Below are 15,876 nucleotides of genomic sequence, written 5' to 3'. Positions count from 1 at the left end.
TAACTGGGCCTTGTCGTGTCCCTCTAACCCCAGAAACCCACCTCCTTGCTTCAGTCTTGGGCAGATGCTGCTGCCATCTGTTGCTAAGTACAGGGGAAGGAGGGAGAGAAGCCGACTTTCCTAAATAGCATGAATGAGGTTCTCAAATGACTCCCCTGTCAACGTCCCAGGTGACTGTGCTGTTACTTATGTACACCGACCCAAGACTGCCCCTCCAGTACTGTTTCCTCCGCCTTATGTCTTGGGCTAGTATTCCTTTTCTGTTACATGTCTCAGCAGAATAATTCTGTGGTCTTTCTGTCGTTCAAGAATTCCTCAAAATGACTGATCCCCTTATGGTACTTTCCAACCTTTGCCAGTGACACTGTGCTTTTGTTTTCATATTGCTATATATGTTTTCTCTCATTTCATGAGTTTTGAAGGAGAAATGGGTCCAGTATGCCAACAGGATGATATTTGCAGACAATTGCTCATTTTGTTTTATATGTTTACCAAGCTAGCTTACCTCAAATCTCAATAAGAAATATCTTTGTTTTGGTTTTCATGATTGACAGTATATATTTTGATATGTTAATATTTTGAGCATCTGCTATATTGCCTACCTTTAAACTCTTCACGTCCTCTTCTACACTTTCTTCTAATCGACTTAAATAAAAAGGCCTAAATTTTTCTTCAATGCCTGTAAGAATAAAATGTACTTTAAATTTCTTATTTTCTAACATAAAATAAAAATATTAGCCATCTATTATCTTTGAATTACTTACCTCAATCTGTGGGCAAAGCAGTAAAATAAAAATTTAAGCTCCAAATCACTGACTCTGATAGAGACTAATCAGGTTAATAGACAGAACAAGGGATAGGCGAACACGGGAAACCAGGGGTTTCTGCCTAAATAGCCTGTGCTCTTTGTGCTTTTTATTCGTGCTGCAGTTTCTCTGACTGCAACACAAACCGCTCCCTGATGTGAGTTCATCTCCAGCTGAACAGGGATGGGCGAACTCCATGTTTCTGTCCCTCTGGCATCAAATTTATGAGAGGTCAGGATAGTCAGAGCAAGGATTTAGTGTAATGGGTTACAGCTGTTAGCCTTAAAAGAAAAAAGAAACTTCCAGTTCCAGGAAGATGGAGTGGACTTTTTTCTTATTCTTCTTTCTAAGTACAACAAAAACATCCTATATATTATTTATAAAACAAACATACAGAGTCTCTGAAAGGAGAAGAGAAGGAGGCAGACCAGCAGGAAACCTCAGGATCAGATGAAACACACGACAGTGAGTTCACTGGATTTTCTCTTTTCCTCATATATGTCAGACTTGGCTGAAAAGGTGGCAACCTCAAACCATCAAGAGCCAAGATAAAAAAAAATCTCCAATCAAAGCCTGCTCTTTCTAGCCAAAGAACTAAGCGAGGGGCAGCAAGGGACAACAGAAAACCTTTAGTCAGTCTACAGCCATGCCATCCTGAATATGCCCAAGCTTGTCTGATCTTGGAAGTTAGGCAGGGTCAGGTCTGGTTAGTACTTGGATAGGAGAAAACTTTTAGTCAACAACCATTCTGTTCCAGCCAACCACCGCAGAAAAAACCCTGTGGCTCCAACCCCACCCACAGCAGCTGTGGCCAAGTGGAGAGCCTCGACATCCAACCGCGTGAGACAGTAACAACGTAACCCAGCAGCCCCACCCAACAGGAAGCCAGGGCTGTCCTACCTGCCAGCTGATAATGAGCCCCTCCACTCCCATGGTGTCAGGAAAACACAAGAATAGCCTGGATTTGCCCCACATGGCAGTAACAAGACCACCCTTCCCTTCCCCACTGGGGAAGTGTCAAAGGAGGTCTAGTGGAGAATCAGGACTTTTAACATTGTCCAGTAGTAATGAGGTGCCTTCACCTCTGTGTCAGTGGAGACTATGTGGACTCTGCCAGAATTCCCACCCCTGACCAGCAGTGAAGAGGAGCCTCTGACCTTGGGCGTCAATAAGGGCTGAGCGGAGAGGCTGAACTTCTACCTCCACCCAGCACTAATAAGGTGGCCACCACTCTTTCCTTGTCAGAACATTATCAGAAAAGTTCCGCTAAAACAGAAGGCTTAAAGAGGATACAGAATCTCAAAACAGAGTAAGAAAATGTACAAGTTTCAACAGAAAAATTACCCATTCTATTAAGAATCAGAAAGGCCCCAAACTGAATGAAATAAGACAATCAATAGATGCCAACACTGAGATGACAGCAATGTTAGAATTACCTGTCAAGGATTTTAAAACAGCCATGATAAAAACGATTCAATTAATAGTTATGAACCTGCTTGAAACAAATGAAAAATAGTCTCAGCAAAAAAGGGGAGAATATAAATTTTAGAGCTGAAAACTTTAATGACCAAAACGTAATAAAAAGCTCAGCAGGATAGGCACGGTGGCTCACACCTGTAATCCCAGCACTTTGGGAGGCCAGGGCGGGTGGATCACGAGGTCAGGAGATCGAGACCATCCTGGCTAACACGGTGAAACCCCATCTCTACTAAAAATACAAAAAATTAGCTGGGTGTGGTGGTGGGCGCCTGTAGTCCCAGCTACTTGGGAGGCTGAGGCAGGAGAATGGCGTGAACCCGGGAGGCAGAGCTTGCGTCACTGCACTCCAACCTGGGCGACAGAGGGAGACTCCGTGTCCAAAAAAAAAAAAGCTCAGTAGACAGGTTCAACTGTGGAATCGAGAAGAAACAGAAAAATCAGTGAACTGGAAGACAGAATGATAGAACTTATCCAGTCTGAACAAGAGAGAGAAAATTAACTGAAAAAAAAAAAAAAAAAGCCTCAGAGACCTGTGAGACTATAACCATAACCAAAGATATAGTTTTTATGTTGTCAGAGTTCCAGAAGGAAAAGAGAAAGAGCGTGGGGGTTAAAAAGTACTTACAGAAATAATGGCTGAAAGCTTCCCAAATATGGTTTAAGAGGCATAAACCTACAGATTCAAGAAGCTGAGTAAAACCTAAACAGAATAAACCCAAAGGAATCCATACCAAGATAAATAACAACTAAATCTCTGAAAAATAAAGACAAAGTCTTGAAAGCAGCAAGAGAAAAATAACACCTTCCCTATAAGGAAAAAATTTTAGAATGACAGAGTTCAGACACATCCTAAAAGAATGATTAAGGAAAGTTCTTTAAACAGAAAGGAAACAATAAAAGAAGACACCTTGGAGAATCAGGAAGGTTTGGTTTTGTTCATGGCAGGTAGCACCTAAAATCCTTGGAGTCTTCTAAGAGTGTCTTTTGGGTGGGGTCAGAAAACTAGGCAGCTTCAGAATGGGGGCTAGCAACCAGAAAGACCAAGCTATAATTAGAAGGTTGGACTTTCAGCTTCACCTTTGACTTCCAGTGAGGACAGAGGGACTGGAGATTAAGCTCAAGCACCAATGACCATGATTTAGTCAATCATGAGGATGTAATGGAACTTCCATAAATCACCTTAAATGGTGAGGCTTGGAGAGCTTCAGGTTGCTGAACACACAGAAGCACTGGAATGCGGTGTGTGTTGAAAGGCTATGGAAGCTCTGTACACCCTCCTCCCATACCTCACCTTGTACATCTCTTCCATTTGGCTGTTTCTGAATTGTACCCACTACAGTAAAAGGGGAGACATAAGTAAAATGTTTTCTTGAGTTCTGTGAGTCTTTCTAATGAATTACCAAACCTGAAGTGGGGCTTGTGGGAATACTCAAATAAATTTGTAGTTGACTAAGCAGAAGTGTGCGTAGCCTGGGTACCCAATGCTGGTGAGGATGCAAGAACCTGCATCACTCGGACACCGAATATCAAATGGCACAGCCCCTCTGGGAAAATGTTTGGGAATTTTTCAAATAAACTGTACATGAAACTACCATACAACCTAGCTATTGTACTCCTGGGTATTATTCCAGAGAAATGAAGACTTATATTCACACAAAAACATGTCCATGAATATTTAAAGCTGCTTTAGTCCCGACAGTTAAGAACTGGAAACAAGTCTTTCAAGGAGTGAGTAGCTAACCAAACTGTGGTACATCCACACCACAGAATACTGCTCAGCAAACATCCAGGCACCTTTCCTCATCCCTGTGTGACAAGGCCAATCTAAATGGCAAAATACTTTCTAAAGATGCCAGCTAAACAAGGGAGGGGATGGAAATAAAAGAAGTGAAGAAGCAAGAAGGCTGGTCAAAGCCACCTAAGTGCCCATAGATGGAAGAATGGATAAACAAAATGCACTCTATTCATACAATGGAATATTATTCAGCCTTGAAAAGGAAAGAAATTCTGACATATGCTACAACACAGATGAACCTCGAGGACATCATGCCAAGTGGAAGAAGCCAGACACAAAAGGACAAATATTGTATGGTTCCACTTATATAAGGCACCCAGTGCAGTTAAATTCATAGAGACAGAAAGTAGGATGGGGGCTGCCGGGGCAGGGAGAGAGATGATGGAAAGTGAATGTACTATGGGACTGTACTTACTGCCCCTGAACAGTGCACTTGAAAACAGTTACAATGTTAAATTTAATGTTATGTATATTTAAACCCAAGTTAAAAATTACAAAGAAAGGAAACAAGAAGGCCTTATGTGCCTTCATGCTTTTGAGAGAGAGGGCTTCTTTGCATTGAACAACATGTTTGAAATCAAGAAAATCAGTTTAAAACCACAAGTAAAGTCGAACTCAGTTTTCTGAGGATTCAAACCAAGTTCCTAACAACATGTTACTAGGAAAATCACCACACAGGATGCATCCTACACAGTCAGAAAAGATGCTCTTACCAGGAAATGTCGGCCGAGCTTCCGGATTCGCATCCCAGCAGAGCTTCATGAGACTGATAATTTCTCTTGGGCAGAATTCAGTGATGTCATCCACATCTGGCCTGTTCCCAGATTTTATGCACATTATCAACTGCTGCTTACGAATAGCATCTACAAAGCAAAGACTTTCTTTCAGGTCTTGCTCCTCTCTCAGGCAGGAAGGTGACAGAACTTGAACAATACTGCTCATTTTTGTCAGCCTCTGGTACAGCTGCCTCATTCCATAGAGTGGAACGGCCTTATGACAAGGAGCTGACATATTCCACTATAGAGCTGACCAAACAATATCTTAATGTCTGCAGATAAAACGAAATTCTCAACAAAGCTGCCTGCTGATGGAACAAAAAGATTATGTGGGCAAGGCCAATGGCATGCTCCATGTGCAAAGGCAAATACGGGGCAGTCCTTGTCTTTAGGAGCTCAGTTTAACGAGAGTGACTTAAAACACAGAGTGATCATTGCTATTCAAGAAGGATGAGGCTGGGCACAGTGGCTCACACCTGTAATCCTAGCACTGTGGGAGGTTGAGACAGCAGATCACAAGGTCAAGAGATCAAGACCATCCTGGCCAACATGGTGAAACCCCATCTCTACTAAAAATACAGAAATTAGCTGGGCGTGGTGATGTGCAGCTGTAGTCCCAGCTACTCAGGAGGCTGAGGCAGGAGAATTGCTTGAACCTGGGAGGTGGAGGCTGCAGTGAGCTGAGACTGCACCACTGCACTCTAACCTGGCGACAGAGTGAGACTCTGTCTCAAGAAAAAAAAAAAAAAAAAAGAAGGATGTACAAGGGGTTCCAGTAGCACAAACCTGACTAAAATGGTCCAGGAAGGCTTTGTTGAGTCCAGAAAAATTAGCAGGTAAAGAATGGGAAAGGGAGACTTAAGGAGGAGGACTCCAGGCAAGTTGAAGCAGGGTATCAACAGACTAGAAGTTACAGAGATCATGACGCATCCCAGAAATTCCTCACTCAGTGTAACTGACAAAGAAGGGAGGATTAGGGACGAGGCCAGTAGAGAAGCAAAGGCCAGAACATGAAGGCCTTTTACTCCACACCGAGGAATTCGAACTTCATCCTGAAGACCACAGAGCATCTGGGAAGGATTTCCAATACATGAGGGAGAGGGTTGCCTGTGCCTTTTAGGACGACCATTTTGGCTGCCACATGAATGGTGGACGGTGGAAGGAGCCTGCCGCAGAAACGAGGAGGGTTTGAACTAAGCAGAGGCCAGTGGAGACAGACAAGGGCAGATGGGTTGCAGATATATCTTGAGTCATACATATATCTTGAATTCATAGGTTTTGAGATCTGATAGAATGTGGGAGAGAGAGGCAAGGGTGAGTCTGGGATGACTCTAAGGTTTCTTTTTTTTTTTTTTTTTTTTTTTTGAGACGGAGTCTTGCTCTGTCCCCCAGGCTGGAGTGCAGTGGCGCGATCTCCGCTAACTGCAAGCTCCGCCTCCCGGGTTCACGCCATTCTCCTGCCTCAGCCTCCTGAGTAGCTGGGACTACAGGCGCCCGCCAACACACCCGGCTAACTTTTTGTATTTTTAGTAGAGACGGGGTTTCACCGTGTTAGCCAGGATGGTCTCGATCTCCTGACCTCGTGATCCGCCTGCCTCGGCCTCCCAAAGTGCTGGGATTACAGGCTTGAGCCAACGCGCCCGGCCTGACTCTAAGGTTTCTTACTGGGCAACTTGGTAAAAGGATGGCAATGCCACTTCCCGAGCATATGAAGAGGGGTGAAGCAGGGCGAGCTGCAGGACAGTGTCGACAAGATGGGTGTGTTTGGGGCATGCTGCTTTGGAGGTTCCTCTGGTACCTGTGATGGATCTGACCGTTAAGACAGGTGGATATCCAGGCCAGAGCCAGAGACACACATTTAGGAAGCATTTGCAAAGAGATGATCATCAAACCATGGGAGCTGATGATTACCCAAGAAGAGTATGTAGGAAAACATCCATTAGTTTATGCACTTAACAAACTGAAGAGTGTCTCTGTTCTCCTACACAGGCCACGACTTACTCATCTTTATATTCCCAATGCCGACTAGGGACTGAAAAGAAATCTTGAATGAAGGAGTAAGTGAATGAGTGAAAGTATGAAGTATATGCCTTGTAGTGTGAAAGGCTAAGTCCTCACAAGCAGAAACAATCAACTTCCCTGTCTAGGAAGAACCCTGGAATTTCACAGCACCTCTCAAGCTAATGACACGCTATCGAGGTTCCTATTCATCCTATGATCACTGATTCCTAAATGGGATTACTCATTCATTCAACAAAAATTTACTGGGCACCTATTAGTGCCAGGCACAGTGCGTGTAGATGCTGAGGAGACAGCAGTGGATAAATCAGATGTGGTCCTTGCCCTCACAGAACTCACAGTTGAGCAGGTAAGACTGACGTTAAAAGAACAAACAATTATAAACCTTAACTGATTTCACTGAAGCCCATTATTTCATATAACAGTGTTGGTTCATATCAAAACCCCACTCCTCTAATGCCTTACTTTCATATGGCTCCTTATTTGCAAATATCGCCCAGAGTACTACAGCAAAGCTGTACACATCCGACTTCTCTGTGGGCTTCGTGTTGACGTCATTCAGGTGCTCGGGTGCCATGTAGTAGAGGGTGCCGCCATTCTTCTTCGAGGTGCCGTCCACTTCCCTCAGCTCATTGTGCTCTTCATTACTCAGTTTGCTCCACATCTTAAAGGAGGCAAGGCCGAGATCTGCGATCTGTGAAAGAGATGGAGCCGCTGGGATTGTTTGGTGAAGGTCATAAGCAAATCAGATCCAACTTTAAATTTTGGGCTTATCCATTTTACATAAGGTATGGTAAATTTTCCAGAAATGGTTGCACTGGGCAGGTTCAAAACAGTGATTTCTCAACAGACTCATAGAAACTGTGTGTCTCCTCAGCCATTTGTACAATCTCCCCGAGGAAACGTTCACATGAAATTCTGGTATCGTATTCCTTATGCAATAAGTGGGAGGGGAAAAGCAGAAGACGTTTCTGACAACAACAGTAACAACCAAACATATTTATTCTAATTCCCCATTGACTCTGCCTATGTTTTTCAACTATTTCTGGGGCTTGGGGGAAAAATGGTTATTTTCTTCTCTGCACATTTACGTAGCAGACAGTGGCTAAGTACTACACCTTCTATTTCCCCAAATGGCATCCAGAGGCCCGTGGATGTGAGTGTCCAAGGATCCCAAAGACACACTGAGGATAAGGACTGCAGTGTTGCTTGTTTTGAGCTGTAGCCTGAACCTAAGAGAAGATAGGGTAGAAAGGAGGAGAAAAACAGACAAAAAAGCAGAGAGAAAAATACCAAGGTCAGACACAGAACAAGAACAGAGGTGGCGGGGCAATATGACAGAGCAGTACAGTTAAGAAGAGAATATAGGTGCCAGTTCCACTTCTGCCTCCGGGAATCCAAGCAAGCATGTGGGGATGAACTGTAGCACATGATTACCTAAAATCCACAGATTCTAACCCACGACATAAGAGGGAAGTCATGAATTTGAAGACAGGTTATGAATAAGGGATTTTTATTCCCAGTCCTTTGTCCTAGTCTTTTGTCTAAGACTAGGACAAAGCGCTAGATGCAGAACTGCTGGTGGAGAGAGGCCCCTGTGTCAGCAGCTCCTGGGTGCCTCCCCCAGGGCTGCTTCCCCTTCCGCTTCCCCTTTTGGATGCTTGTGCTTGGATTCCTGCTGCGGAAGCCAATTAGATATGACACTCCCCCTAGCTAAATCCTGCCCTTGAATGAACAAAAGAAAAATCCCTTTCACTTGTTCCCTTTACGAAAATGGAAAGAATGTGTTCAAAGGAAACTGATTTTTAAAATACAGACAGAAGTAAACAATCAAATAAAAATATAAAACAAAATTTCAAAGTAGAGGTTTTTGATGCACTGCTGATCTCTTTTTTTTTTTTTTTTTTTTTTGAGGCAGAGTTTCGCTCTTGTTGCCCAGGCTGGAGTGCAATGGCACAATCTTGGCTCACCACAACCTCCACCTCCCCGGTTCAGGCGATTCTCCTGCCTCAGCCTCCCGAGTAGCTGGAATTACAGGCATGCGCCACCATGCCCAGCTAATTTTGTATTTTTAGTAGAGATGGGGTTTCTCCATGTTGGTCAGGCTGGTCTCGAACTCCCGACCTCAGGTGATCTGCCCACCTCAGCCTCCCAAAGTGCTGAGGTAACAGGCGTGGGCCACCGCACCCGGCCACTGATCTCACTCTTAGGCCATATCTGAACTCTAAGGATTTTCCGCACACGCCTTCACATTCCCCTGCATTTCCAGAGGAGGGGAGTCTTGGTGACACAGATTTCCTGGAGAACATTATGGCACCAACGGTCCATTCCAGGATGAAAAGGGCAACCCTTGAATGTTTCTACCAGAGGAGAAAAATACAATCTAGGAAAGAGGTCTTCTCATCTACCTCATTCAATTCCAGTCCTCCCCAAAAGATATGAGTTATCCTGACAGTTATCTCCCGATCCTTCAAGCCTGCAGCCTTCCTCTCAATCACCAGTAGAGCCTTTCGGCACCATCATCACCAGTTATAAGCTGAGCTAGGTCTTCCTTTAGCTTCTCCAACGTACAAGAATGGATTTACATCACAGAATTAAAACTAAAATCACCCAACTTTCTGGAAGCCTACAGATGATGGTTTACCTTAATGTGGAAGTCATTATCAACAAGGATATTTGCAGGCTTCAGGTCCTTGTGTATCACGCCTTTTCCATGTAAGTAGCACATTCCTTCAATGATTTCCACAATTATCCTTCCTTTTACAGAAAGCGGGATACTCATCTAAAAACAAGTGATATTAAGTCTATGAAATGGAAAGGTTATCAAATAGGCCAAAGCAACTGTTTCATGAAAGGGTGGTGGGATCTGAGCCTGAGGAGAGGGTTACCAGGTTTCCTTCCAGCAGATGCACCACAGCACTGCTGTCACTGGGAAACAAGAAATATTTCATTCGGGGGGGCAAAGGGTATTCACGTTGTATTTTGTTAGCGTAAAAACAAAAATCCCACAATAATTTGGTAATGCATAAAATACTATAAAATTAAGCTCCTTGAGAACAAAAATATATATTATTTAGGACTGTCTCTTTAGAACCTAGGATTGTACCTGGAATGCTTGTTGAATGTATGGATGAATAAATATACAAGCAAGCATTTTCTATGGGATACTCATACGACGTCATACCAAGTTTACATTAAGGACATGAATAATGCCATGGAAATATCACATGTAAAATAACATTAAGAGAAAAAAGAATACAAGGGAACATGTTCACACTGATTACAATCATGGAAAAATCTGAGATAAACATGATGTTAAAACTACGCTTAAGTGAATTAATATCTATTTGATGACCTGGTAGCAGATACTTCAGGCTTTTGTAGAGTCTCAGGTCACTGGTTCTTACAATTGTATTCTTGTTATGTGAACATCGATATTAACAGAAACAATTCCAGTTTCTATTATAGTGGTTAAGTTACAGTTTTGCTTAACAACAAAAAATCAGTATACAAACAACATGTTTCCTAAAAATGTATATGTATTTTGGTTGTTGGTTAATGGGAAAAAAATTTTAGTGACAGAAGTGAGATTCCCCCTCAAACCATATTTATGACATAACGATGTAGCTGAGCTACACCGTTAATAGCTTGATCACCACCATACAGAAAGTAGCAGAAAAGATGTTTTCTCTTCTTCCTTGGTATACCTTTGGACTTAGGAAAAACTTCTGAGGAAGCAAAGTTGGTCCCCCTCCCTCCTCTCTTTCTGCTTCTCTCTCAGGTCCTCCTGATGTCCTGACAGTCCAAACAGGCGCACCTGAACTTCCCCTGATCCTGCAGAATGCCTCACCAAACACGTGCACCTGAACTTCCCCTGATCCTGCAGAATGCCTCACCAAACACGTGCACCTGAACTTCCCGATCCTGCAGAATGCCTCACCAAACAGGCGCACCTGAACTCCCCCTGATCCTGCAGAATGCCTCATGTCCCCAGTGATTTCTCTCTCATCTCAGAAGCTAACCAGGGTTAGGCCTGGTTAGTACGTGGATGGGAGACCAAAGACTTATTTCCCAATCAAAATGTTTACTTCAAACAGCTGATCTTCTCTAGTTCTGGGGTGGAGAGCAATCTGATCAAACTATAATACCATGCATATAAGTGATCACCTCTTCTCCTTCCCAAAGGTATTTTTGTGAGATGTCTGTTGGCTTGGCAATTGTGGGGTGGGAGAAGAAAGTGCAAAAGTAGGAGTATCTGCCATAAAGGCAGCCATATCCCACCACCCCTCCCCATACCCTGTGCAATCTATGCTCTAGCCGAACCCAGGAATTTACGGTTCCCCAAATTTGGCAGTCTCTACGTGGTATTCTCTCTGCCTGGAACACTTGTTCCCTAATTCTCTGCTTCAAAACGTCTACTTGTCCTTCACATTGGAAGCCTTTCCTGTCTATTCCAGGCTGAGTGGGTGCCTCTCGTGTACTCCCAGAGCAGACAATGAGTATGTCTATCAAAACACCATCAGCTGGGAGCAGTGGCTCGTGCCTGTAATCTCAGCACTTTGGGAGGCCAAGGCTGTCAGATCTCGAGGTCAGGAGTTCGAGACCAGCCTGACCAACATGGTGAAACCTTGTCTCTACTAAAAATAAAAAAATTAGCCAGGCATGGTGGTGGGCGCCTGTAATCCCAGCTACTCAAGAGGCTGTGGCAGGAGAATTGCTTGAACCAGGGAGGTGGAGGTTGCAGTGAGCCAAGATCGTACCGTTGCACTCCAGCCTGGGCAACAGAGCGAGACTCCTCTCAACAACAAAAAAAATATCACCACACAGCTGGGTGCAGTGGCGCATGCCCATAGTCCCAGCTACTCAGAACGCTGAGGTGAGAGGATCATTTAAGGCCAGGAGTTCAAGCCTGCAGTGCACTATGATTGTGCCACTGCGCTCCAGCCTGGGCAACACAGTGAGACCTTGTTCTATTAAAAAAGAAAAACCCCATCACACCATACCACTCATTTAGTTATCTGCCTCCTTTTACTCACCTGCATCATATTAGCTATTGATTCATGAGCAACTAGCACAAGGCCTTCATCTTAACAGGCACGTAAGCTTTTAAAAATGTTTTCAAATAATTTGACTTTGATAAACAATTTTTATTTATGTTTTAAATCCTATCCAGTGTTGTTGCTGATAATCTTCTATATTTAATTTAAAATAAAACATTGTTGAATGGTATCAAACTGCAACCACTAATATTCTATCTGCTCTCATGGTCATTTATAGTGTACATCCTTCCATTAATCAATCCATATTTAATTGTCATCCCATCATGCATATACTCCACATCAGATGATGTCTGCATCACGACGACAGGGCTTGTCTCTGAACTATAGATTGCAGAGCAGCGGACAGGTATGGTAAACAGCCAATCACATTCCTCAGACACAGACTACGGAGGACTGTCCACAGGATCGAGAGGATGAAGAGACCACTCTCAGGGCAGTAGAAGGCAAGGAAGATTTTCTCTTTTTTTTCAGAGACGGGATGTTACTCTGTTCACATGCACCTTTTATTTTTTGTAGAGGTGGGATTTCACTGTGTTATCCAGGCTGGTCTCGAACACCAAGGCTCAAGTGATCCTCCTGCCAAAAGTGCTGAGATTACAGAAGTGACCCACTGAGCCCGATCAAGGCATAGATGTTTTAAGGAGAAACTGACTTCAGGAAATCGAGCCTGTAATCCCAGCTACTTGAGAGGCTGAGGTGGGAGGATCGCTTGAGACCAGGTGTTTGAGTTCAGCCTGGGCAACATAGCAAGACCTTGTCTCCATAAAAAAAGGAAAAGAAAATTCAAACTACCAAGCAATTTGCAAATTTTATACTAACAAGCTGCAAACAAACACCCCAAGGGCAGCCATAACAGACAGCCAGGGCCCAAGCACAGGGGATCCCCGTGCAGAGGGGCACTCTCTACCTCAGCTTTCAGCACGTGCATCAGGTTGCCCTTCTCCATGTACTCCATCACCAGAGAGTAGTTCCCTTCCTCTATGATGACGCCCAGGAGCTTCACCACCCGGCTGTGTCTCAGTCTGTTCATCATCTTCGCCTCCTCCAAGAGGGCCTCATTGTGCCTGTGGGCAGGAAAGGTGCTATGCTGAAGGGCAGAGCCAGTACCTCAAGAGCCTGGTGCACACCTCCGACACATCACTCCCCCGTGCTGGGGTCATGCTTGGGTCTGTACAGATCTCTTCCAGGCACAGGCCAGAAGTATTAGAAGGCAGAGCGGTTTCTCACTTCCTCACAGTACTCCTGCCCAGCAACTGGCAGTGCATGCTCAAAAAATGTAAATCAATGAAGGAATGAATGAATCAATGAATGAAAAGTACATGAACAGCAGCAAGGTAACCTGAAAAAAGACCGTGATGGACAGTACGATTAAAAAAAAACCCAAAAAACAGCCTCTCTCAAAACCACTCTGACAAAGGAGGGAGAGAGGAGAAACCACTGTACTGGTTGCTTTAAAGGGAAGGCTCTCAGAACCTCTCAGGAATGAACTGCCTTTTTATTTTTATACTTAGGGCTGGTCTTCACTGAAAATGTGAAGCAAGTGAATAGGTCTGTCTTCACCCATCCTCCTGTTTCCTTTTCATTGTCCCCCTCACCATGCTTATCTCTTTGTCTTTCTCTATTTCCTTCTTGTTCATGTCTCTTCTGTTACTTAACTAGCTGTGAGAGCCCTTCACTACCCAGTCTCAGAGTCCACATCGGCGACAATAACAATCCTAAGAGCCATCGTCACCCTGACATCTTGGCAGGCTCCCTCTCACTCTACCCACCAATGGCTCCACAGCAGCCGACGGCCCCACAACAGCCAACGTCCCCATCCCGCTCAGAGCCTAGCCCACCCACCCCTGTTCCCCACTCACTCAATGCAGTTTGGCCCCTTATACACTGTTTTCATGATCATGAGTCCCTGGGTTCTGTGGAAACACAGAGACACCTTCCCGAAGCCTCCACTGTCCAGTTCTGCACTCTCCCGGAAGTCACTGGATTTCATCTTGATGACATTCAAGGACATGTCTTGTTGCATTCTGAAGCTCAAGAACGCCCAAAATGGTACCACTTTTCCCCCCCCGGCAGAGCCGTACCCTGTAAAGAGAACAGAGAGAACACCTCAGGGCAAAAAGATTATATATATATATATATAGATATAGATAGATAGATAGATAGATATAGTTTTTTTCTCCTTTGGAGACAGGGTCTCACTTTGTCACTCAGGCTGGAGTGCAGTGGCACAATCATAGCTCACTGGAGCCTCGACCTCCTGGGCTCAGGCAATCCTTCTCCCTCAGCCTCCTTGAGTAGCTGGGACCACAGGTGCACCCCACCATGCCCAGCTGATTTTTAAATTATTTGTAGGGATGGGGGGGCCGGGGGATCTCACTATGTTGCCCAGGCTGGTCTCGAATTCCTAGAATCAAGGGATCCTCCCACCTCAGCCTCCCAAAGTGCTGAGATTACAGGTGTGAGCCATTGCACCTGGCAGAAAGGATCATTTTTAAAAACTTTGTTAACATTCCACCACATGCTTGGTGTGCCTTGGATTTTTGAGGATAGACTTACAGTCATCTGATGAGCTATTTTTCATATTTTTAAGAATCAGAGAAGACTATAATATTTATTCCCTCAGCCTTTTTATTTCTGGCAATATGGAGCATTAGAAAATTTTAAGAACCCTCCGGCTATAAAGGACATAAGTATGTTGGACAACATAATACAAACATTCATTGAAATGCATACCAGAACTCCATGGAAAGGAAAAGAACTCTAGGGACAAAAACAGGGCACCAGAGGCAGGCAGTAGCTCACACAGGGCAGTGCCAACCTCGCCATCCAGAAGTCAAGGTTTAAAGCCCAGCTGGGGTCAAGGAATGCAAGTAAAGCTGGTAGAATGAAGACTCCCCCCTTAACACAGCACTGCTCAATGTGCAACCCTTTGATGAAAGGATGAACTAGAAAAAAAGCAGCCCGTGGCAAACAAACATATTTGTCTTGGAATGGGCACAAGATATTTTAAAAAAAAAGTTTGTGCAAATTGATAACCTTGGGCCTGTCTTCAAATAGATACAGACTTTGAATTGAGAGGATCGCCTGAACTATGAACTGTTACACAGGAAGTGGCCACAGGCTGATGCCATCCTGAGGTTACAGGCTAAAGCAAACAACACCCTCAAGCCAGGCCAGACAGAATTCCCACAAATACAAATTTAACATGAGCTCCCTTTCCAAAATTATAAAACACAAAAGAAAAAATTCACCATGAGACAGACCCTGAAGCTACAGCAAACAGCAGTAGTCAGCACCAAAGAACTTCAGTAAATTAACAACTGAAAGGCATTAGAAAATGAATAGGTTTAAGTAATTATGAACAAAAGAAGGAATCTGAAGAATATAAAAAGAACAATGCACAGTCTAAGCTTAACGAAAATGTGAAAAAGGAGTAGGATTTGGAGAATGTCCATCAGGGCTGTGAAGTATACAGTGTCAGATCTCAAAGCACAGCTATTTGCTTCATCCTCCCTCCCTTCTTTTCTTCCATTCATTCATTTTCCCCAAACTGAAATATAGAATAAAAACCCATGGAGAACCACAAGGAGACACCACTACACAACTACCAGGATATCCAAAACTAAAAAGACTAATAGCACCAAACACTGGCAAACATGTGAAGCAACCAGACCTCTCAAACATCATTGGTGGGAGTATAAAATGGTACAAACACTATGGGAAAAGGGCTGGCAAAAAGCTTCATGGCAAAACAGAAACTCCATGCAAACCAACAGGACACGGACACACTGGTGTGTGCATGTGAATGTGCATGTCTGTGTTTTGATTTGAGAGTAGGAGGGCTATGGATGTTTTGTATTCCAGAAATACCCACATCCCGGCTGGGCGCCGTGGCTCACGTCTGTAATCCCAGCACTTTGGGAGGCTAAGGCAGGCGGATC

The 15,876-nt window shown here is 44.0% G+C and overlaps 1 protein-coding gene and 1 long non-coding RNA gene across 7 annotated transcripts in view; one reads left to right on the top strand and one right to left on the bottom strand.

The window, feature by feature from the left end:
• Nucleotides 1-12,382, top strand: part of LOC116459722 (uncharacterized) — a 37,160-nt gene extending 24,778 nt beyond the window's left edge. Inside the window, exon 3 of the long non-coding RNA XR_004245659.2 lies at nucleotides 10,657-12,382. This is a non-coding gene — a long non-coding RNA (uncharacterized LOC116459722). The remainder of the gene's footprint in view (nucleotides 1-10,656) is intronic.
• The window catches only part of RIPK1 (receptor interacting serine/threonine kinase 1), a 47,256-nt gene that overhangs the window by 20,328 nt on the left and 11,052 nt on the right, over nucleotides 1-15,876 (bottom strand). For 3 of the 6 annotated variants that reach the window (XM_032140421.2, XM_032140422.2, XM_058432281.1), the window contains exons 2-7: nucleotides 13,795-14,017; nucleotides 12,843-12,999; nucleotides 9,520-9,657; nucleotides 7,341-7,569; nucleotides 4,794-4,943; nucleotides 603-679 (exon numbers count right to left, since the gene is read on the bottom strand). In XM_032140421.2, coding sequence (XP_031996312.1) covers nucleotides 603-679; nucleotides 4,794-4,943; nucleotides 7,341-7,569; nucleotides 9,520-9,657; nucleotides 12,843-12,999; nucleotides 13,795-13,958 — 915 coding nt within the window. In that variant the 5' untranslated portion in view covers nucleotides 13,959-14,017. Of the gene's footprint in view, nucleotides 1-602; nucleotides 680-4,793; nucleotides 4,944-7,340; nucleotides 7,570-7,993; nucleotides 8,081-9,519; nucleotides 9,658-12,842; nucleotides 13,000-13,794; nucleotides 14,018-15,876 lie in introns of those variants that run through there. The other 3 variants (XM_058432283.1, XM_058432282.1, XM_058432284.1) reach the window with 2 other exon arrangements.

This window comes from Hylobates moloch, unplaced genomic scaffold (assembly GCF_009828535.3).
Source record: "Hylobates moloch isolate HMO894 unplaced genomic scaffold, HMol_V3 SCAFFOLD_20, whole genome shotgun sequence".
NCBI lineage: Eukaryota > Metazoa > Chordata > Mammalia > Primates > Hylobatidae > Hylobates > Hylobates moloch.
The sequence above is the reverse complement of the archived record's forward strand: the minus strand, read 5'-3'. Positions and strand labels throughout refer to the sequence as shown.